Raw genomic sequence first — 24,045 nt, 5'->3', positions numbered from 1 at the left:
CAAAGGTGAGATTATAGAGAATGAAGTATTTCCAGCTTTAATGATGTACAACAGTGGCTCGTTAGAGATAGTTAAGAACTTCTGTTACTTAGGTGATATGTTGGGCAGTGAAGGGGGTGTTGGAAGAAGTGTTACTTGCAGGATAGGTTCTGCTTGGAAAAGGTTTAGAGAGTTACTTCCTTTATTGACTAGCAGAGTCCTGTCAATTGAGGTAAAAGGTAGGTTGTATGAGGCCTGTGTAAGAAGTGTTATGTTGTACGGTAGTGAGACATGGGCAGTGAAGCAGGAAGATCTTGACCGTTTAGAAAGGAATGATATGAGAATGGTTAGGTGGATGTGTAATGCCAGTCTGAGAGACAGAAAGAGTTCAGATGAGCTAAGAAGCAGGCTAAGTCTCTGTAGAATTAAAGATGTTATCCAGGTAAGAAGATTGAATTGGCTGGGGCACTTGGAAAGAATGGAGGAGGATAATTGGGTAAGAAAGTGTAGAGACTTGATAGTTCCTGGGGCAAAGCCCAGAGGCAGACCGAGAAAGACTTGGCAGGAGGTTATAAGGACAGACTTGATAGAGAGGAAGTTGAGTTTAGATCTAACACAGTCTAGATCAGATTGGAAGAGGGTCATTAATATACCCCGTCCAACCCATGCTAGCATGGAAAACGGACGTTAAGCCGAGAATGATGATGATGATGATAGGTTCTTCATAGTTCTCTGGATTTCTTCATCAAACTTTGTGTTGAACATGGAGGCTGTTATCTTATCTTGTTATTTATAGTAGAAACCTCTAGCCAACCACTTCAAATTTCAATTAAGCTCAGCTAGGCATCCTGGCTAAAAATCAGCTAGGTAACTGGATTTTCTATCATATTTGGCCTACAGAGTACATTACACAAAATTAAATCTTGGTTTTGTCTGCTGATCAGAGAAAGTAGAGGAAAACTGAGAGAAGCGTATACGCTTATTACCCGTTCTCTATTTGGAGAATTGATTATGAGTTTATCTTGTGTCTTGCAGGGGAAATAAATTGTCGATGAATAAGAAATGTCTGTTAATTAGCTCGACAGGTAATTAACGAGTAAAATAAATATATGTCTGTTGTCAACATTGTGAATCTTAATACACCTCTAATGAGTCTGTTGTCAACATCGTGAATCTCAATGCACCTCTAATCATTGTTCGCCTCTTACTCAAACTTTGAAATAAGCAATGCCCTCTAATTAGCGCTATATATTGTTTTGTCTCGCTAAACATATTTCAGAGGAGTTGAGAAGAAACATTAATGTAGGCTACTGTTACTGTCATAGTATGCAAAAGAATTGTGATTAATTTCTGTTCAAAACATTTGTGCATGTGCAATTTACTTTCCAACCCAACCTCGTCAAAACTTCATCAAAAAGGCAAAATGCCCTGGCAGCGAGGTTGTGCCGAATCATGCAAAGGCTGTAAAAAAGATTTTTAGAAAATGTTTCGCTACGAAACAGTTGTTTTTTTTGTTGTAATGATACTGTTTGTGAACTGTATGTCGAACATGTGCTATTTCAAACTTTGCGTTCTCACAAACAATCTTAGCTTTCTCCAACCTCGACCCCCGCTCTTTGTCTATAAAAAATCTGGAAAAAAGAACTTGCGATATCAAAGAATTATGAATAAAAAATTCGTAATCTGTAAGTCCGCTACCACGTTACTTTCTTTTAAGGTATTTTTGTTTTCTCTTGGACCATAATTTCTAATTTTGAGGTTGAGTTAGCGCATATTGTACTGTACTTTAATGTTTGAAAATTTCTTGACAGAGTGGACAACTTGTCGATATGAATCAGAACTGCAATCAAGGATGACGTCATTGTCCATTGTAATTCTCCCTGTTACCGATTGAAAATTCATTTTCTTTATACAAAGGAACGTTATTCTAATATTCGTTAAAGTGAAAACAAATACTTAGACCTTGTTCACACATGGCGTATATAGAACGTCATCACGTCATCTCGTCCGCAGAGTTGATTCAAGGTTGTAAACACGGCTTTAGTGTGAACATCGTTTTAATGTGAAGTAAACAAATGAAATTGCTGAAAATGATGTGCATTGAATATTAAACAATAAGTGAGACTTGTAAATTTGTTTTGCAACTAATTTCAGAAGTAAAAGTGAATGACAAATACTCTTAGTATCAATTATTTACAAACGCCATCAAGAAATAACAGAGAAAATTTCCCGTTCTTTTCAGCATCCTTCACGCATGCGCAGCAACAATAGATCTCAGATTTGTTTATTAAAGTCATTCTTTAGCAGCCATGGTAGTTGTGATTATCACGCATGCGCAGCTCCGTCTTATCTCCATCATAACTTTGATCAATCAAGGCAGTCTAGAATTAGTGTATTTTCTTATGGCGATTCAAATCGTAGATGAGAAGGAACCTCTTTCCACACACATTACAACCATGTGGTTTCACACCTGTGTGTATTTTCTCATGTTTTCTTAGGTTAGACTTGCGGTTAAACTTCTTACCGCATTCTTCACACTCGAACGGTTTCTCACTAGTATGTGTGAGCAAATGTTGTCTCATATGATTCTTGTTTTTTAACACTTTATCACAGATAGGACATGTGCGATTCTCCAACTCGGAACATATGACAACCTCTTCTTGGATATTTCTAAAACAAAACAAATGTTGATAATATGATCTTCAATTAAACGTAATCATTGGTACTAATCCTTATAAGAAAGACTGGAACAACAGAGGCAATCAATCATTTGCCTCGATTAGCCCTAACCCTTTAATTCTCAGTTGTATGTAGAACGAGTATGTTGTTTCATTATCAAAGAGTCAATCTATTTATCAATTTATATTTTATGTAATCACTAATTTAAGAGATATTACCCCTTAACTGGTTCTGGAAGAGATTATAACGGCAGTTCTAGCATATTTAAATCAAATTCCTGCCTAATCAGACAACGGCCTTGTGGGATCGAACCTATGAACTTTCGGGCGTGAGTCGAACGCTCTACCGACTGAGCTACCGATGCACAGATCCTCCAACTCCTTACAATTTCTTAATTTGTGTTGTAACTTGCGCTACATAACCTTAGAACGTTTAAGGTTTCGCAGGCTTAGAAAAGATTTGATTTTGTTTTTAGATTGGCTGTCACTATCCAGTGGAGGTCTTGGAAAGTATTGTATGTAGAGAAAGGATGTTGTGTGGGTAAAGTGAAGACGTAAGAAACAAGAAGAGCTTGTTTCTGATACCACCATAACGAGGCGAAGCTACCCTGACCTGGTGTTGACGATCGGTCATTCTTTTCTTCAACATCCTTTTTTCACATACGATACTTTGAATCCTTTATGGGAGCGTAGATACAGTCAATGTAAATACATTATGAGCGAACAACAGTGATGTTTCGTATCGAAATTTTGGGATGGGTTAAGAAAAAAATCAATTATGTAATAAATATAAATTTTGGCGTAATGAAGTACTGGCGGACTATTCCTTACGAAATATAGTTAATAAAAAATTCGTGAAATTTTACCAGAAATGTAATTATTTATACGAATAAAAAATTCTTTTCCTAGCCCTTTTGTAAAGAGAAGAAATTTGACGAATTAAAAACTTTGTAAAATTTCATGTGAAAAGAAAAAAATAAATAAAGTAATATATTGTGTTAATTCAACAAAAATATTTTTTGGAAAGAATGAGCCGAAATCTACTATCTGTTTGAAGCAACTCTCATTAAATTGTGAGATATATTTTCAGCCAATCAAATGCTAAGCGTTTGCATTAATTTTCGGAAATTTAGGAGCTTTAATATTTTGCGAGAATAAATTTTTACAAAATTCAGGAATTTTATATCTTGCGAGGAAAATCGTTCTCGATATTTTGATTTCTTTTATATTCTGTTAAAATAAAATTTAATTAAATATTTTTGCTAGATACGAGATCACATCACAGTGAAATTTTTAAACGCCTATACATAGCTATTAATAAGGAAAAGTTTGACAAAAACATTTTAAGCGACAATTTTTTGATAATTCGCAAATTTATAGTAGGCATATAAAGAATATTTTTTTCACAAAACAAATGTTTTACTACTTACTCCGATTCCTCCGCAACAACGACGCCATCTTCATTCATTATCGCTCGACAAGCCGCCACGTCTTCTGTCATGAGTTGCATAGCTGCCGTTTCACATGTGTTCACTTCTACGGATGCGCGTTCGACACGTGGTGTTATGATCTCCTCTTGAATGGCTTGAACGAGGTGGATGCGTTGATGTTTTTTTAAATTCGAACGTCGATTAAAAGTCTTGCCGCACAAATTACACGAAAACGGATCTTCTCCGCCGTGTACAAATATATGCGCCTTCATTGTACTGTGATGCATAAACCCTTCTCCGCAGAGGTGACACTTATAAATTTTTTCGTCGTTATGTATTCGTAAATGTTTTTTCAAGTTCGATTTCCTGTTGAAAGATTTTCCACATTCATCGCACGTGTAAGGCTGCACCTCGCTGTGAGAGAGCTTATGAGACTTTAAAGTGCTGTGATGTACAAAACTATCACCACACACATCACAAATGTAACTCCTCTCCCCCGTGTGTGTCCGAAAATGTTGTTTAAGACGGCTAATCGAAACAAATGTTTTATCGCAGAAGGAACAAAACAGAAGGTTTTCACCCGTGTGTCGTTTCATATGATTGGTTAACAAGAAGCTATGTCGGAACTCTTCTCCACAGGTGTCACACTTGTGAGGTTTTTTATCAGTGTGAATTAATGCATGGCGTTGCAAATCAGCGCCGCGGTAGAAACGCTTCTCACACACACTACAGGTGAACTGTCGCCCTTTGTGAATAATCGAATGTGCAACCAATCCTTTCTTGCGCGCGAACGTTTTGTCGCACTCGTCGCAGCGAAATATTTTTCTACTCGAATCCTCTTCCAATTTTGAATCAGGAGTTTCTTCTTTCGCATGAGTTTGCATGTGACGTTTCAAGTCGTGCTTTTTTATAAAAGCCTTGTTACACTCCTCACATTTATGCGGTTTTTCTCCAGTGTGAATCATGAGATGTGCTTTCAGATGATGACGTTGCTTAAAGCTCTTGTGGCAAATATCGCATTCGAATTGTCTTTTATCTCTCTCGTGTCCAGGCTCTTTTTCTTCAGACTGAGGCTAAAAATTTAAAATAAATAAACTAAAAATTTAAATTTCTAAATAAAAATGTCTGATAACGTAGTGAAAATAACAGCTGAGATGGAGAGTTTGTAACATCAGCCGCAAAGTGCAGCAGATAACTGAAGGAAATTAATTTTAATGAAGTCCTAATACGTCATGAGAATTGAATATTGCGAAGAAAACTATTTGAAGACTTTTTTTTCTCTTATTTTAAGCTACAAGTTCACATGCCATTTTAGGTGCGTTAGATATGTCAAAATAATTCAGACATATATAGTACTAAGTACCTATAGCAGATAAACTTATGCGAACTATGTAGCAATGTAACATTTTGCAGGAGGATAGAAAGAATGGTACAGTTGACTCCCTCTAATTCGAATCTCTATAATTTGAATATTTCTATAATTCGAACGAGTGCGCAGTCACCGTCAATTTTCTTTAACAAACTCTTCTAAAAAACTTTCTACAACTCCAACAGTTTTTCAGTCCCTTCAGCACGCTCCCTAATTCAAATTTTAGAGTGTAAACAGGGCTTTGACAAATTCAAATGTATTTCTAAAATTAAAAAATTGTCATTCGAACGTATTTTTCAAAACGTTTATATTTCTACGAAGTTACTGGTGGTGTGGAAGTGGAAGATAGCGAAAAAAAAGATGGACATTCTGATAGCGAAGGCCTAACAGCGAAGTCGATCAAATTACTATCGTATAAGATTACAGCTTTTTTACATCGTTTGGTGTCGACCTGAGAAAAGTACTTGGTGATGCAACTCGTATTGTTGAAAGAGACCGCCTCTCCAATGTAAAGCAATCAAATATTCAACAGTTTTTCAAATAGAGTTTCTTTTTTATGTAAAGTATGAAAATAAAGATTGAAAAAATTTTTAGATTTTGAAATTAACGTAATTTCTCTCTCTAATTCGAATTTATCAATCTCTGAAGCTGAACGTTTGAATTCCAGAGACTTCAGGGTTTTCACCGAAAATATGGTATCAAATTTCCTGACTTTCCCTGACTTTTTGAGGTCAAATTCGCTGACTTTCCCTGACTTTTTCAAGAATTCTACAGCCAAAGAAAAAAACAAATTATCTAAAACCGTTTAAACCGTATTTGTCGCAACATAACTTACCGTATTGATAGAGCTTTAATCCATATACTACATAAAATGGTCAAGAGTATGTTAGTTCCACTGAATGACTAACAGAACCTGTCAGTAAAGTTCTATCAGTGTAAGTCAAGTTAAAAGACAAAAAATTCTGTGACTTTCCCCAAAAATGAATCAGATAAAAGTCCCTGACTTTCCCTGATTTCCCTGACTCGGTGGAAGCCCCCCGGACTTTCTATAATTCAAATCTTTCTATAATTCGAACAAAAAAACTTTTTCCGTGGGAATTCGAATCACGGAGAGTTAACTGTATTATATTTCAAATTTACTTCATACGTTAATCCGGCATTGTCAAGTTGCCGACATGCGCTATATATGTCAGCATATATACAGCCTGTGCGGCATATATACAGCCTGTACAGCATATAAACAGCCTGCACAGCATATATACAGCTCACACAGCATGTATACAGCCTGCACGGCATATATACAGCTCACACAGCATGTATACAGCCTGCACGGCATATATACAGCTCGCACGGCATATATACAGCCCGCACGGCATATATACAGTACGTACAGCATATATACAGCCCGCACGGCATATATACAGTCCGCAAAGCATTTATACAGCCTTGACAGCATAAAAACAGTCCGCACAGCATATATACAGCCCACACAGCATGTATATATACATTGCATTAATATCCGCCTAGCCAAATTAGGAGAAGAATTTTTACAAATTTACTTATAATTTCTGCGTTAATTCATTTTTGCGAAAATGACAAAAACTTACGAAATTTGCGAAAATTAATTTCCTTATTAAGGTACAAGGGTGGAGCATCGTTAAAATAATTCATATGATGGACTACTTTAGTTTTCAATAACAACAACTACATGTTGGCTTCCTGTGGAAATAAACCTGACTCATGATCCGACAACAGCCTGAAAAAGACAAGCTCTCTCTCTCAGAGAAAAAAAATCATAATTTTAACGGACAAAACTAAGTTGAAATGTAGATGTCTACAAATATATCATCAAATCGAAACACCAAAGGACTCTGAAAAATTGGCATATGAGAAAAGTGGAACCTGATACCCTATGTGATACCCGAGACCCAATACCCTGGCACCGATACCTGAGACCAGATACCCTGAATTTTTATTCATAATTTTTTTTTCGGCGATGTTTTATTTTAATAAAAATCCTAATTTTTTCTCATTAATTTCTTATTTTTTCAACATAAAATATCAGAGATGATATGTTGGTTTATTCGAAGCAAGGCGTACCTTCCGTTAAAGGATTTGGCGATACATATGATGTGAAAAATGCTAAAAATGAAGAACAACCATTCACAGTTGGAATGAACAAGAAGAGAACATTCTAATTTGGTTTCGGTTTAAAAGTTTTGAAATATACACGCATACTGTCTGCATTGCATGCAAGTTAAATTTGGTCAAACCTTTTTGAAGCATAGCGAAAAAAATATGAGAAACTTAGTAGACTTTTCTAAAGAGAAAAACGCGGGAAAAAAAAAAACAAAGCGACTTGTAGAAGAAAAGGGCCAGCTAACGTCAAAAAGGTTCCAATTACCAATTTAATACCGTTATCGCAGCCTACTATTGTTTTAACGGCTTCACCGACTACTTCATATTCAACGCAATAGTATCTGCGCCTTCAATACAAACATCTTCAACAGTAGCATCAAGGCAACATATTCCACCTTCAACAACAGTGAATAAACCAGCACCACCTGCGAGAACAGACAATGGTTATTGTCTTGTTCCTTCTCAACTACACCCACGAAAATGTATCAACTTGGTATGGTTATAGAGAAAAAATTCAGTCAAAATTTTTTTGATGCTAGTTTCATTGTAGTTTCTAGCGATATAAAACTATTGTTGAGCCAGCACCATATTCGCATATTACGTGCAACAAATATTTCCGTGTAACGAAGAAACATGCATATAAAATGTGTTTTATTATTGTTTATATTAAAAAAAATATATATTAAAAGAAAATATCAGGGTATTGGGTCTCAGGTGTTGATGTCAGGGTATTGGGTATCGGGTCTCACTTTTCTCACATGCCTGAAAAATTCTATATACCTCTGATTCTTCAACCACGAGAGAGCTGGGGCATAGAAGTTCTAAAGTTACAGCTTCTGATGATCCGTCTTCTTTTGATAGATTTACTTCCACTAACAACACAGTCGTATTGTCTCCATCTTCTTGCTCTGCAGAATTCATCTCTCCATCGGCTTGCTCTGCATTATTTATCTCTCCATCGTCTTGCTCTGCAGAATTCATCTCTCCATCGCCTTGCTCTGCATCATTCACCTCTCCATTGTTTTGCTCTGCATTATTTAACTCTCCGTCGTCTTGTTCTTTATTACCCATCTCTTCATCGTTTTGCTCCGAATTTTCGATCTCTCTATCTTTTTGGTAGACGGTGTTTATTGGAACATTGTTCTCAGTGTTCTGTTGTCCGCCTTGGTCACACTCAACATCATCCAAGTCTTCTTCAACTTTAATTTGATCTTCAGCAATCTGACCACTTCTTTCTTTCAGATCTTCATACCTTAGTACATCAGCTTTGCTCTCGTCTTGTAACGCTCCTCCTTCTCCTCCTTCGTTTGTTTTCATCTTTATTTGATCAACATGTTGTTTTAAACTTTTTGGCTAAACAAGTAATGTATAGATATTATTAATGTTCTAGTCGCTTACCCGTGGAAAAATCAATGGGGCCACATGTCAGCAAATTATTAACTCTGTGTGGAACCTGGAATGAAGCTACCAACAGCCATTTTGAACACACAGAATATGGCTATTATTAAAGAGATAGTCCATCTCCGTAGCAGGCCTTCCAGGTGCTAAACACAATACTTCATTTTTTAAAACACAATTTCCGTTAACAATTTAAATCTCTACCAATAAAAATGTTGATATATATCCGAACATAAATTGAAGACTTAAAATAAAAGTTTATATCACAGTCAACTATCAAAAGTCATTAAACCTAAACAGTATATTGTTGATAACTAACACCAAATTTTAATTCATTTTACCATAAACTTTTTACCATAAAAATCTATGTTTCTTATAAAGAAGACCCCTTTTTCTTCTCCTACAATAAATTTACCAAACTTAAAGGGGCAACGGAACGGCTGTTGGTTTTCGATTTTAGTGAATTCCACGAAAGTCGAACTGATGGCGGCGAAAAACAAACTGGCTATTTTTCAGGCATGTATGTATTTTACAGACTCGAATTTAGAATTTTTATCTTCTCCAGCGTTGGTCATGTTCCCATCCGGAATGAGACTCGCTGAAATATTTCTTTACTTTTCAAAAAAAATTATTGAACCAGCGAGTCTGTTCATTGCGCAAAACGCGTTTGTATATTTAATATGGGAGCGGGATATACGGAATGTGAGTATTTTAACCGGTTCGTAGCCCCTTTAAGTCCTTGCTGGTCAATAAGTTGAACAGATATTTCATAAAAAAAAATATCAGACATGAAACATCATTATTATTTTAAAGTGATGAAAAAAAACACAAGATACCAGGTAGCTAGTATTTACATACGAAAACGTAAACAAATGAGAAAATTACTCAATGTCAACCAAGAAAATGGAAAAGATAAAAACAATAATGTCCTTTACAAACTTTCCAAATAAATATTCTGCACAGTTGCAGCAGAAGTTGATCAAACATTTTTAATTTGTGTTCATGACTTCTCAGTGCAACATTTTCAACACCAACGTGTTTTTAATTCTTGCTTCACAATCAAGCTGTTGATATCCCTATTTATCAAGTCTGGGTTTAAATCTATGACCCAAGATTTAAATCTACAACTCATTTTTTCTTCCTTCTAACTTTTCCACCTTTATATTTGTTTATCTTTCTCACTGGTTTTTCTTTGTGCATCTTTTTCACTGGTTTTTCTTTTTTCTTGACTTCTTTTAGCTTAGAACTTGCTGGTGTAACTTCATCATTCTAAAGATAATCACAGAAACATCAATCAATAAATTCAATGTTAAAATAAAAATAAAACAAACAAAGAGGGTCAGGGAACTTATAGCTAGTTCTACAATGTGTATATAACACATCATTCAACATTTAGGTTATTCCAGGAGCAGTATAAAGAACAACAAACTAATATTTTTAAAAAAACACTGCACAAATAAAAACAATGCCCATTTCAAATACTAAAAAACTGCCGCTATACATGCCAAATAACCAAGTGGTCAAAGTTTTTTAAATTCATAATATTCAGGGATTTTAGAAGAAGGTTCGGAGGTTCTTAGGTGAAATTTAAGGAGAAAGCACTAAAAAAGGTATAAAAACTGTTCCATATTTTAGAAAGTTTTAAAGGAGGAATGAAGTTACTAATAATTAAAGATAATTAACTCCTATATATACGGAGGTGTGGCACTCGAGGGCTAAGATATGCTGATATCAGCAGCAAAAATCTGAAAATCGTAAGGCAGAGCCACATTTTTTCAAAATTACCAAGGGTTCCTCGACGTTGTCAATCATATTGGCTAGCGGTAAAACTTGTGAACGAGACGCGTTGGAAGCTAAGGAATCGTGGCTTAGATCATTGGATTTACATGAATATGACATGACATTAGAATAAGGACGAAAAGTTACTGTGGAACATGGGTTTTAAACCTTAAAACTTTTCAGCGAGAAATTTGAAAACTAATAAATAACAAAATCGCAAAAGTTTATCTTTAAATTTTTTAATTTTTGTTAATGTTAAAGTAATCCACATGAAAAAGTTTCTGATGTTTTTTATGAAGAAATCTTCCATATTACCCATATGGGGTAACTTGATGAACAATGAATTTCCCCAGGAGGTGTTCTCAAACATGTGTAATATAGTTTTAAAAACTGTGATGTAATTTTCCTCTTAAGTTTTGACTTTTAACCCAGCTAAAAAGCCCAGTCTTGTCCTTTCATACTTTAGTCAGCTAGCTATAGTGAAAAAGTTTAATATTCAAACTTGTCCTATTTTACTGAGTATTAAGTAATAAATGCTAGTTTAATCCTAAATCTAGCAATAGGGTAGCTAAGCTACCTGTAAGAACAACATCAAACAACGTCGAGGCTGTTCTCTTTTGTAAACAAACCCAGTGGTATTATTGTAACAAGTACCAAATTTTATGTGTGCATTTCTTGCGCTTATGAGTGTAACAAAAGTGCCCTGTACGTAAATCCTAAAAATTTATGTCATTGGCTCACTCTTTACGAATGACACCACGTAACAAGTAAATCGTGCTTTACTATTATATATCAGAATTAATTGTCTGAAGTCTTTTCTTGTTTCAATGTCAAAAAAAACATGAACCTCATTTTTTTGTAATAATAAAAAGTTACTATTCAAAAATAAAATAAAATAACGAATGATCATTTTAGAAGAAATCAACATTTTAAGGTCTAATTTTAGGTTATTTGGGAGATTCTAGGACGTGTTTAGCACTGTAGAGTATATATACCCAAAGGAGCTATGAACGTGTAATTGAGAAAAAAAATTAAATCAGTTTCTGTTTTACGTATGAAGCTGCTTAGTTAAAATTCAAAACAGCACAAATAAACAAACAAACATCTTGTAAAAAATCCTAAAGTTAACCTTAGATTGTGCCATAATCAACCCTGTTTCCGCGAAATCAATATCTGTTTTTATCGTGACCTCGTGTGTACCAAAATCAACTTTCTCACATTGCTCGGATGTTGTGTTCATATTGTCGTATGGCATGCCTAAACAAAAAAGTGGAATGTATTTTAAAGAAAATTAGATCGGATTACAAAAAACACATTTTCCAGAAAAAATAATAAGATTCTTGCACTCATAGAACTTGTAAGGCTTAATTTGTGGTTGCGTGACACTACATAAACTCGCAACTTTACCAAAAAAAACACAATGTTGTTTGATTTGAAAACAAACAAAAGGGTGGCTTTAGACAGTGAGATAAGCTTTCTAATCACTTTTTAGACAATCAATTTCTTAACATTTTTTCTCTTCAAGCTAGGATTCTTGTAAAAAATCATTGCGTGAAAATTTGTTTAGGAAGCATCCCCAATAAATTATATTAAAAATCTTACGAATTCCTTGTAAAATATCATTAATTTTATCTTGATTTGCTTTTCGCTTCTAAATAAATAAATAAGAAATTCACACTAGAAATAACCATATGACTGCAGTATCATACTTTCTATTTCAGAGTACTTGTGCCTGAAAATTTTGAAAAATTTGTGAGAATCAGGCCATTCGCAAAATGTTTCAACAATATGATGATTTGTAACTGAGTATTATTAAAAACTTTACATTTTGGAAGATTTTATTTTAACTAGTCGTCAACCCATGAAAAAATCCACAGGGTATTACATTTCATGTTTCCTGTAACAGACAGACAAACAGGTAGATGATGGCTATTATTATAGAGATGAATCAAGTTCAAAACTTTTTTGTAGGAATTTAATTTTGTGAATTCGAAAACGTGAAAGTACCAGTAAGTAAATAGTTGAATATAAAAATATAAAAATTTAAAAAAAATCCAAAGCATCAGATTGTGAATTTCACATGAATAGGCTAAATATTTTTAATGCAAACATAATTTTAGACAGCTAAGAAATAACAAAATAATGTTTGCATCCTGTATTAAATTCTTAAACTCACTTCATAACAACAAGATTTCTAGTACGTTATGAATCTATTTGCTTTAAATTTGTTTTTGTTTTAAATCATGATTAAGGTGAATTTAAGCATTTATCATACACTGTTTACGTTTAAACAGGATGAGAAAAACATACTTTAGATGCGCTATGAAACTCAGCATATACAAGGATGAAAATAGAATTTGCTTACTTTGGTTCTTTCTTGTCTGATTTTGTTTTTCAGTTTTTTCTCGATTTCAGTTTGAGCTTTTTCTTTTCTTTGTTGCCGCCTCTTTCGAAAACCAGTTAAATATTCTCTTAAATAAATTACAAGCCTGATCTCACTTAACAGCCTTTCTAATTGCCAAGTACTGATGCTTGGAGCTGTGTTTACAAAAATTTTGCCAGGTTTTATTTAATATAGATGCATCACGTATGGTAAAAAGTGTTACTCTTATTTTTTGTTAAAAGCTGCTGCCTGTGTGTATGCGGTTGCAAACAAAGCATAAAATTCCACACAAAAAAAGCTTTTAGACAAGACAAAGGTACAGGTGAAATAGATTAAATGAAAAAAGCTGTTTAGCAAAATTTAACTATAAAACTTTAAAATATACAAACTAGATTTACTAAACGTAGGTGGTGGAACCTTTTAATAAAGGCAATCCACTTTTAGGATGATAAATCATAACTTACTTCCGTGCACTGTCATCAAACGAAAGGATCAGTTTGTTGCGTTTCTTATGTCCAGGAGTAGGAACTTTTCCCATTTTATGTTTAATTTTAAACTAAAGAAAAAAAAACATAGAACTATTTAGCATATTTAAATTGTAAGAACATGCATAGTAAATAGGTGTCTTAATGGAGATTTAAACTTTACTTAAAGTGTGGCGGTATAAAGGAGGAGATAAAAGTTAAAACTTGGTCCTCACCTGGTGCTAAAGAGCAATAACACACACTAACAGGTTGTAGTTAGTAAGCAATAAGCAGCACTGAAAAATGAGCATCTGCTTAAATAATAATAATAATAAATATTTAAAGTAGCCCAGAAAATCACAAAACCTATAGCTGGTGGATTGTTTCAGCTCAATAAAAAAGAAAATTAAAAAGTTAAAAAGTGATCTCCATTAGAATTTGCCAAATACATTAGAGATGAAAGTCTAAAACGAAAGCAGACTTTCATCACAGGTCACTTGGTCTGGAAGATTATTCAACACTTTTTCCTATCAAAGTGAAATTCAAAAACAAATTTATTCATAAAAGACTTCGCAATCAACATTCCTTTTGTAAAATTAAAAAAAAGCATAAAAGAGGAGAGTGTTATGACAAGCACAAAGTCTAAAATTTGGCACGATTGTATTGAGGAAATATCAATGTGAGAATTGGCTGATACCCTGCTAATTAAATAGTTACCCTGTTTTAAAGTAAATCTTATATGTGAATTATCTTTTTATAGTTCTTGGAAAGAATGGAGGAGGATAATTGGGTAAAAAAGTGTAGAGACTTGATAGTTCCTGGGGCAAAGCCCAGAGGCAGACCAAGAAAGACTTGGCAGAAGGTTATAAGGACAAACTTGATACAGAGGAAGTTGAGTTTACATCGAACACAGTCTAGATCAGATTAGAAGAGGGTCATTAATATACCCCGTCCAACCCATGCTAGCATGGACGTTAAGCCGAGAACGATGAATGAATGATGATGATAGTTGGCTGAAAATTGATATTAAAAATAAAAAATGCAAGTTAGGGTTACTGTAAAGTTTTTTTTGAGGTTTTTTGCAAAAAATTCATGACATATAGAAAAAATAATTTATATTCCATGAAAATATTTGAAGGTGCTCAAGGAAATATGTGCAAAATGAGTTGAGCATATTTTTTGTAAACACTATGCATAATATGGAACTCCCGTATTAAAATATACATAATAATATTTTTTAGATAGTTTATACTTTGTAATATATGTATGAATAGTTACACAGAACAATAACATTGCGATAGCTTTTGTTTTTTTTGCCTCGCTAATAAACAATGACCCCACGCGATCGATTGTTTAATCACAATAGGTTTCAAGATCAATTTTAGCAATCTATTTTGCGCGAACTCCTTTCAAATTTTTAATTGCAGTAATTAAATATATCTCCACGAAGGATTGTGTGTCCCACGATTATTTTCGCGAGCTCCACGATTTTTATAGCCAGTATAATTTAATTTTTTTTCTTTTCAAAAAAGTCTTTCATTAAAGTTAATTTGTTTGTTTCAGGTATTTTTATGAAATGTCATTTGTCTGAAAAAGTTAAATTTGTCTGCGGCGATAGAAATGCTTTTTTAGATTGCATTTTAAAATTTTATAAACAAAAAGCGGCGATTGAAATGTTTTTTTAAATCACATTTTAAAAGTTTTAAAACGAAAAGCGGCGATAGAAATGTTTTTTAGATAACATTTTAAAAGTTTATAAACAAAAAGCAGCGATAGAAATGTTTTTTTAAATTGCATTATAAAAGTTTAAAAACGAAAAGCGGTGATAGAAATGTTTTTTAAGACCACATTTTAAAAGTTTATAAACGAAAAGCGACATTTAATAGTTGTGAACAATGCTTCTCATATGTTTCTTAAAGTAAACGCGCTGGAATCTTTTTAAGTAATTAAATCAACAATACATTCCCGCGCAATGTATTATAAAACTTCGCGTATGATTTTTATTATTTAATTACTTTATGCTAATACTTAAGGGAATAGCTTATCAATACATTTACACAATGCATCTATAAATATAATTGCTCCGATACTTCTTCGCGAGCGCATTGTTTTATAACACGCAAATATAAACTCGCTAAACCTTTAAGGGATTTAATTATAACAAAAGACAAACGACTGCAAAGGTGTGATATTAGCGTGTACACGGTAGATTACATTCAGACTGTATTGTATATATAAATGTTGTCATATAAAAAATCATTAAAAAAAGAGCATGCATATGAGATCTGAGGTCACAAAAATTTGAAGCCAGCTGATGTAGGTAATTGTCCTAACAAAAACGTAATCATCTTTTTAAAAAATAACAAACAAAATTATCTAACAAGTCGAAGTGAAAATCTGTGCATTTATACGGCTATGTGCCATGCTATTGGAAATCTTAATATTGAATTGGAATCATGTCGAAATATAGTTATAAAAGTAATCCTTTCCGTTTTTCGAGAAAGAGTAAAAAAAGTAGCACTTATAATTTAACTTTGCCTACTAAACGAAGGTTATGAAGAATAAGTAAAGGGCCATGGTTTGATGATGTCGATGAAAATACACCTTCGATGAAGTTATCAGCAAGTCAGAATAAAATCTTTAAATGGGAAGAAAATAATTGCAGTGATGAAAGTTAATTTTCTGATACGGACAATGACTTCGACGACGACGGAGATATAACGGAAAGTAGTTCTTGGATAGTAAACATAAAACTGTTATCGGAATATGTAAGTTGTTTGTAGACAATGCTTTTTTAAAAGTAGAGGTTGAGGAAAATCTAATTTTAGGGCGGGATTAGCAACAAAGCCGAGCTTCAACTGCTCAAATGAAAGTTGCATCACCCACATCGACAATGGCGGATTTTACACAACAGAAAAATCAGAAAAGGATTTCAATATTAATAGAAAAAGTGTGCTTGCAAGCAGAATCATAGGAAAAGGATGGAAAGGATTAGAAAAATTTTGCAGTGTCCTTGGTCTATCGCAACCTGTCAGTAAGCCTGCGTTTTCAGAACACACAAAGTATATAGAGGAGAAAGCATTCAGTTTGATGCAGAAAAATATGAGAGAAGCAGCAAAAAGTGCCAAAGCTATTATAAATAATGATACAGAAACTCAAACTGTGACAACTTCATTCGATGGATTGTGGAGCAGCAGAGGATGGTTAGCCAAGATAGGAATTATATCAGCAATAGCGGAAAATACTTCGCAAGTGGTAGATATTATTTTTAAGAGCAGCTCTTGTAGACAGTGCAAAGTCATGGATGGGAAGAAAAAAAGAGGTGAAGTAGACACATTGGCATATATACAGTGGTACATACAGCACGAACTTGATTGTTATTTCAACCATGATGGAAGCCTTCAGGTATTTATCACAATGTATCTTTGTTTCACAGTAAAATGGTTACCAGTCATTTTCATTGCTTTTTTTTAAAAAAATGGAATCTGAAGGGATATTGATGATGTTCAAACGATCCATGCAATTGAATGAAGTGCGATATTGACCTTTTATTGGGGATGGAGACAGCTCATCATATTCCATATGGACCACTCTGTTTCATTGAAAAGGCTGAGTGCACTAATCATGTGACGATAAGAATGGGTTGGGGTTTAAGATCCTTGATAAATGACAACAAAGGTAATTCTTATCAAAACGACATTGTAGAATACATTATAATTATGTTATTGTTAGGGAAAAAACTATCTGACGGGAAGTCTTTGAGCGGAAGAGGAAGATTAACCTTGGCAAACTGTGATGCGATGCAAAACTTCTATTGATATTCCAACCTTCAACTCACAAACACAAATACAATAGTGAACATAACGGGTTTGTTTATTAACTATTCCATGCTTTTAGCGTACTTTTACTGATTCCATCAGGTTTTTAATAAAAAGAATACCATGGAATCTAGGAAATGAAAATATTGTGATTGTGTAATATAAGAAAACATGATGAACATTATGATTTTCATATTTTCAACTTACCCCAACAAACCCATTTCTTTAAAGCTACTGTCCGATTAAAAATCAACTAACATTTTGACAAAAAATTCTTACTTGTAACAAATTTACATAAAAGACATAAATAATTATTTGTTTTCTTTCTTAACACCAACTGAACAACATCTCATTCTTGTTTACAAAAAAAGCATGCAGTCTCTCGCTTCGATTGTTTATATGGATGGTGGATGATAGGCACTAAAGCGAGGCTGAAATAATATGTCGCGTGTGACATATTTACCTGGAGCGCGCCGAAGTGACCAAAATAACATGGGCCAGGCTGATATTTTATTATATTTTTAAAAAATTTGGTAATTTTACCCTCTGAATTGTGAAAGACCGTTTTTCATGAATTATTCATTTGGAATTAAAAAATCGAAGGCGAGAGATGTGTCTAAACCTTAAGGTAAACACACACTGTGCTAATTCTGTATGAACCAAAGTAAGAAGCAATCGCTAATAAAACTTGAAGTTCAATATGACTTAGGGTTCCATAGTTGTTTCCAGCTACTCAAAAGCCAACCAATCAATAATTAAAAATTAGTTTCCTCTTTACTAGATGTCCCGCCACAGAGACATTAGACTCAGATCGCACATTCAACAGTCTTTTTCAGGAATATTTGAGTAGGTGTGCGATGATTCGCACGTGTAAATCAAGTAACGCGTGCGATGTAAACTGCACATGCAAAGAATGTTACGAATACGACACGGGGTTATTTTTTGTTGCGCATTCATTTTGCGGTAGAAAAGTGGGGGACGTTAAAAATCGTGAACCCCAAACACGATGATCAAGCGTCTACTGGTATGGCGACTCTCTCAATCTTAGCTTCCTTTTCTACATGTCCGAAATTGTATGCATGACTATACTGTACATACATTTTGATATTTATTGTTCACTTTTCAGGTCATCACAAGCAAATAGGCAAAAATATCCTTTGTTTTAAGTTAAAAAAAAAACTTTATCCACGTGGCTTAAAACTTCAAAAAAATTTACACCGCACGTGGTTTTCGTTTTTACAGGCATAAAGAAAAAATCCATAAAATTCGGACCTGAAGATTATCTACAATTAAATCCATGATAAAATGTCTATTCCGCCTGTAAGTGCTTCGTCGGCGTTCACCTCCGCATTAGTTAAGACCCGCATGGCTGGATTTCTTGTGTAAGACCTGGTTACCAACGACGAAGGGGCCAGGAAAAAGAGATTTATGTCTACGTAGTTCTTTTAACTAAGTCAGGAGTCGGTGAATTAGCTAGGATGGTCAGGTTGGCTATGAATAGGCTTGCTCATGGATTAAAAGGACCAGGACTTTTCAATAATTTTTGAGATCTAAAAGTGTCCGACCATGACGGAAATCTATCGGACGTTTTTGTCTGACGAGTCGCCAAAAATTCTTTCGAGGGCTGCCATCGCACGCTACAAAATGGATTTTAAATGTTGATTTTGAAAACTCAATATTTATTTTCCAGGCGTGCGATTAATCACAAACGATTTAGTCGCGTGCCAAGGAGTGAGCGTGCGATCGCACACTTCTCCTGCAAAAGACTGATTCAGTAAGGTTGAGAGGCAGAATAATGTTGTGGTGCGCTGTTGTGCATTGCACTAACAACAGTCGAAAATACCAGGATAAATGTTTTTTTTCGCTGCCCAAGGATCAAAAAAAAAATCTTCTGTATAAGGAAAAATTAAAAGTCAGCGAAATATCTGAACGGTGGAAAGAAAATGATGTTAAGGAGGTGAGTGGGGGCTGGTAACTAGGTGGTGGTTCGAAATCTCTCTGTCATGGAGTGCCACCAAAGATGTCCACAGCGTACTCTTCAATAAAACCACTGCTCAGAATATATACTGAGTGATGTTAGGCCGTTCTGTACTGTACAGAAGTTTCAGTACTGGTACAATTGGTAATAATTGTAGATCATAGGCATAAGGCTTAATCACCATGATCGAAAGAACATATCCTTTTTTTTATTTATTTTAAATTCAGCCCCAGTTATGACTTTTCTGAAACTTTGAGTGTCCAAAACTTACTAGACCTGGGAATAATGGTACTAATATATTGAATTTATAATTATTTATTTCCAGGTGCCATATTTAACGAATTTGGGTAATGACATGTACCCAACAACCACGCTGTCAATTTTGCCATGCCTTTATGATTGTGTGAATCATGAAATAAATTGAAATGTAGGCAGAGAGAAATTAGGGTGAGTTTGCTATTTCAGTAAAAAACAGTTGTTTCTAATCTTTAGTTTTCAATATATAAAATTTCAGGATGTTTTCTTTCAGTTTTTACAATAAAATGGGAAAATTCAGGTTGTAGCCATACAATGTTGCCAGTAAACGAAGAATGTTAGTGAAAAAAGTGTAATCACGTAATGGCTGGCTACAACTATTTTTTACTTTGTATAAAACCGCTAAACTTCTTTTACCACCTGTCCAGTATTGAAATACATATCTCCCCAACCTACGCAGCTTATGTAAATATATATACTGGCTACAACTAGGTTGTCAGTTACATAAGTTGTCAGTCAGGTCAACCCTTCTGGTTGATACTACTGTTTCTTTTTTGTCTTGCTCTCCTCGCTGCCCATAGTCACCAGAAGAGCTAGCATCTTGTAGCTATACTACCAATGTTAATTTTAATACTTATTTTGTTGAAACATGGTCGTCACACCCTAGACAAACATAAAATATTTAGAAGTAGAAAATAGCCATAGCTAGCTACATTCAGGAGGGATTGCAAACACTCTGGAGAAGGCAGGAACAAATCTGAACTTTGTTGCATAAGTTTCGGCCAGATTTTCAATAATTTAGCTAATGTTATACGCCCACAATCTGATGGCGTAATTGAACGCGATTTTCAACATGCGAAAATAGGTGTAACTGAAATGCCTGCATATTTTCTTTAATGAATTTTTTACCAGATTCTTTTCCCCCATTACACGCCATTTTATATTCATGCAACCTCGTCCCCAGGACTATTTGCTTCTCAACGGCGCTGCGCTTTCTGATAGTTCTGGCGAAATAGCCCTGGACCAGGTTGGTCACCGTATCGCATCTGATTGGCCCACGGCGTTACCCTAATTATGCAACGCTTTTAGCTGGCGTCAGCAAAAATCCTAAAAGTGATACATAAACAAATATGGCACCGGAAGATGTAGCGTCGTTGTTGGTGGTGGTTTTAAATCCTTAAAAAGCATTATTTTTCCTTTTTAATCTCATTTCCTCAACCTTTTTTTAAAGATGTCTTAGAGCTAAAGTAAGAATTTCTTTCAAATATACGATATTTTTTGTTAAAAAGTAGTCGTTGTTGTTGCTAGCCAGCTAGGTAATGCATTCATAAATATGGCTCGAGGGAGAAGTGAAGTGTTGCAGGTGCTCTTCTTGTTAATCTCTCGTTGCAGAAGATGTTGCCATCTACGCCTAAAAAAGTTTATAAAGGTGGCAAAGGAGTGTGTCGAATTTGTGCTGAAGAAACATCAGCACATCACTTGACCAGAATTTTTTCAAAAAGTAGAAAGGAAAAATCCTTACATCACAAAATATTCAGAACATGTGGATTAAACGTTTCCGAGTTTAAACTATTGCCTACAACAATTTGTTCAAAGTGTGACAGGTTTATCAATAAAATTTTTGACTTCCAGAATAATGTACAACAACAACAAATCCATTTACAACAGCAAACAACAGTAAAAAGATGTGCAGCTTTTTCACCAAACCAGCAGTCAAAACCAAAAAAAATCAACATTAAAAATAAAAATTATCCTGTCCAAAAAAACTGTTTCCAGTCAAAAAAATCTCTACAATTTACGCCTTTACTAAACATAACAAATGAAACAGACATAAAGTCAAACACAAAAATACTTCCTAAAGAACTTGGCAAAACAAAACAACCTCAAAACGACTTCATTACTGAAGATCAAGAAAAGAAAAGCATGATCTACAGATAAAATTGTGTTTTATTTACTCAATTTTAATGCAGCACAGATGGCATGAATTGTCCTTAATGCAAAGAATAAATACAGTACTTGTTATTGAAGGTGGCTGCAGCAAACAGGTAAAAAATACATGTTTATTGATTAAATAACATAAGTCGTACAAATCTTAAAAATCAGTTAAAAAATGTGACAAACAATACAAAAATTATTCTTATTCTAGAGTTTTCACGTCTTATTTCTTCTAAAATAGTTGTTTTCATTAACTTTGTTTGTGGTGAGTGATACTGATTAAAAAGTCGAGAAGATGGATGTTTTTCCACCCAAAATTCTTTCAAACAATCTGTATGCATAGGCACAATATTTTAACTTTAAATAAATAATTGTCATAGGGCAGTTTTGTTTTTTGTGCTTTAACTCTGTTGCGATAGGTAGTAATATATCCTCATATCCTTTGCAATTACTCATTCTTATTTCTTTTTTTAAAAAAATGCTTTTACGATTTGGATTTGCAGTAACCACTTTGCAATTTTCTACTTTCAAAGCTTTTTTTAAATTACGTAATTTCGTTGGTGAAGCAGTTGCAGTCATAGCTAACATGATACTGTGAGGGAAGAATGCTTGTAAAACTGATAAGTTTTGAAATTCTGTACGAAATTCTTCACCCCTAGATATAACATATAGTAATTCATCAATTTTTTAGCTTAACTGTATTATGGTGATAAATTTATATTATTCAATTATTATAGCTATACATATACATATATTTTGTTTGTGAAACTTTTTCAAATGGATATATAATATATATCAGTTTGTTTATATATATTTAGTAGCTATATTTAAGGCATATTATTTTTATAATAGCTGTGTATGTAGATTTTTGTTATGTTATGTTATACAAAGAAAACTAGCTAGCTAGCTATACTCACCATAATTCCACACAATGCGCCTCGTCTATCACACAAGCCACAACATTTTCCTCATAAATTTTTGATCATAATATCTTCCTTCCCTGATCTGATAACAGTGACTCTGGATGTGCAAATAAAATTTTACATTTGCCTGCAACAATGTTTTTTGAAATTTTAAAAACAGAATTTGATGCATCATTCAAATCTTCTTCAAACAAGGGTTCGTATCTCTGGCTATTAGCTTGGTCTTCGAGTTGTAAGAAACCACATTCAATGCCTACTTTACTTAAATTTACTAACTGATCTTGAATAATTAGATAGATAGATGTGCATATTTTACATGGCTAGCCTCACAAATATCGAGGGATATACCCTGTCTATTATTTCCAGGAGGGGCCATGGCGTAGATGGAGAGTCCTAGAGTATTTAATGCTCATTTTGAGCTACGCAGACCCAATTAGAGCCCGCGCTCTACTAGACAACTCACGGCAACATCCAACGGCCCACACAGTGTGCCATCTTCCCAATTTTCCTCACATGGCTTGGGTTAACCCGGGGCTATGGTAACATTCACTCGCCCATGTTGAATCGCCGTCAAGAGGAATCGAACCCCGGTCTCCCGCACAGAGTACGAGAGCTATAACCACTAATCTACGGCGCCACACAATTGATGTTAAAGGAGAGACAACAAGTACAATATTGCCTGCCTTTCGTTCTGGAACAAAGTCGGGTAAAAGTTGATAAATTAACGATTTACCAAACCCAGTAGGCAAAACAGCTATAACGTGGTGTCCTTCTCCTAAATACTCGAAACATTGAACTTGTTTTGGTTTTAAAATAAACGAGGGCAACTTTTCATACTTTTGAAAACATTATTCAGCCGCTTGAAAACGCGTACCACATCTTCCCAGCCCATCGCCAAAATCGTAAATATCCAGAATTTGCATAAATTAAAAATGAACCAGAATCTGGTTCATTTGATGCCCACGTGACAAGCCTGTGCCAGCGCCTTTTCGACGCCACGGTAAAAGGTGCTGGGGTCGAGCTTGATATTCATGTTATCCCAGTGGTAATCCGCCAATCCGAAAAATGCTGTAAATGAATCCAGGGGTCGTTTTTCGGCGGTGCTATGTATCCTCAGAAGGGGTGGGGGGAGGGGGTCGGCGCCACATTCTGGCAATCATTTTGTCGGCGTGCGTTTTATCAGGGTTCGGCAGTCGTTTCGGGGGAAGTTTTGGCGGCCCGGCAATGGTTTTTTGGCGCTGGTACGTGACGTCAGCGGTCATTTTAGCCATTGTTTTAGAGATAGGAAAATGTTCGTTCTAGCGCAGTCGACGACGACGACAAGGGAAATCCTCGAAATCCCGAAATCCGAAATCCCAATTCCGACAAATGCGAAACCAAATCCGATTCCGATAAAATCCCACGCATGCGCAATAGCGACTAACGGGAATAATGCTGACATCAATAAAAATAGAGATTGCGCAAGCGAGTAGGGGAGAGTTCCTTACTCAAAATACGACCGCGCTAGAAATTTTATT

The 24,045-nt window shown here is 34.6% G+C and overlaps 3 protein-coding genes across 6 annotated transcripts in view; 1 reads left to right on the top strand and 2 right to left on the bottom strand.

Moving 5' to 3' along the window:
* LOC130629493 (uncharacterized) overlaps positions 1 to 24,045 on the top strand; it is a 73,618-nt gene that overhangs the window by 41,889 nt on the left and 7,684 nt on the right. The gene's annotated exons all lie outside the window — the stretch shown is intronic.
* On the bottom strand, positions 2,112 to 8,927 carry LOC130629495 (zinc finger protein 883-like). Its single transcript, XM_057442718.1, has 3 exons — positions 8,376 to 8,927; positions 4,088 to 5,160; positions 2,112 to 2,649 (listed from the first exon to the last, which is right to left on the bottom strand). The coding sequence occupies exons 1-3, from the start codon at positions 8,910 to 8,912 to the stop codon at positions 2,367 to 2,369; spliced, it is 1,893 nt and encodes a 630-aa protein (XP_057298701.1). The 5' UTR covers positions 8,913 to 8,927; the 3' UTR covers positions 2,112 to 2,366.
* On the bottom strand, positions 9,783 to 22,640 carry LOC130629496 (nucleolar protein 12-like). 4 transcript variants are annotated; one of them, XM_057442719.1, is made up of 6 exons: positions 22,523 to 22,640; positions 13,620 to 13,711; positions 13,138 to 13,243; positions 12,375 to 12,423; positions 11,902 to 12,029; positions 9,783 to 10,262 (listed from the first exon to the last, which is right to left on the bottom strand). In XM_057442719.1, the coding sequence occupies exons 1-6, from the start codon at positions 22,523 to 22,525 to the stop codon at positions 10,122 to 10,124; spliced, it is 519 nt and encodes a 172-aa protein (XP_057298702.1). In that variant the 5' UTR covers positions 22,526 to 22,640; the 3' UTR covers positions 9,783 to 10,121. The 4 variants fall into 4 exon arrangements, with proteins under 4 accessions (XP_057298702.1, XP_057298705.1, XP_057298703.1 ...); XM_057442722.1 differs by lacking the exon at positions 22,523 to 22,640 and adding an exon at positions 17,717 to 17,836; XM_057442720.1 differs by lacking the exon at positions 22,523 to 22,640 and adding an exon at positions 17,645 to 17,788.

Source organism: Hydractinia symbiolongicarpus, chromosome 2 (assembly GCF_029227915.1).
Source record: "Hydractinia symbiolongicarpus strain clone_291-10 chromosome 2, HSymV2.1, whole genome shotgun sequence".
Lineage (NCBI taxonomy): Eukaryota > Metazoa > Cnidaria > Hydrozoa > Anthoathecata > Hydractiniidae > Hydractinia > Hydractinia symbiolongicarpus.
Note: the sequence above shows the minus strand (reverse complement) of the source record. Positions and strands in the feature narration are given on the sequence as shown.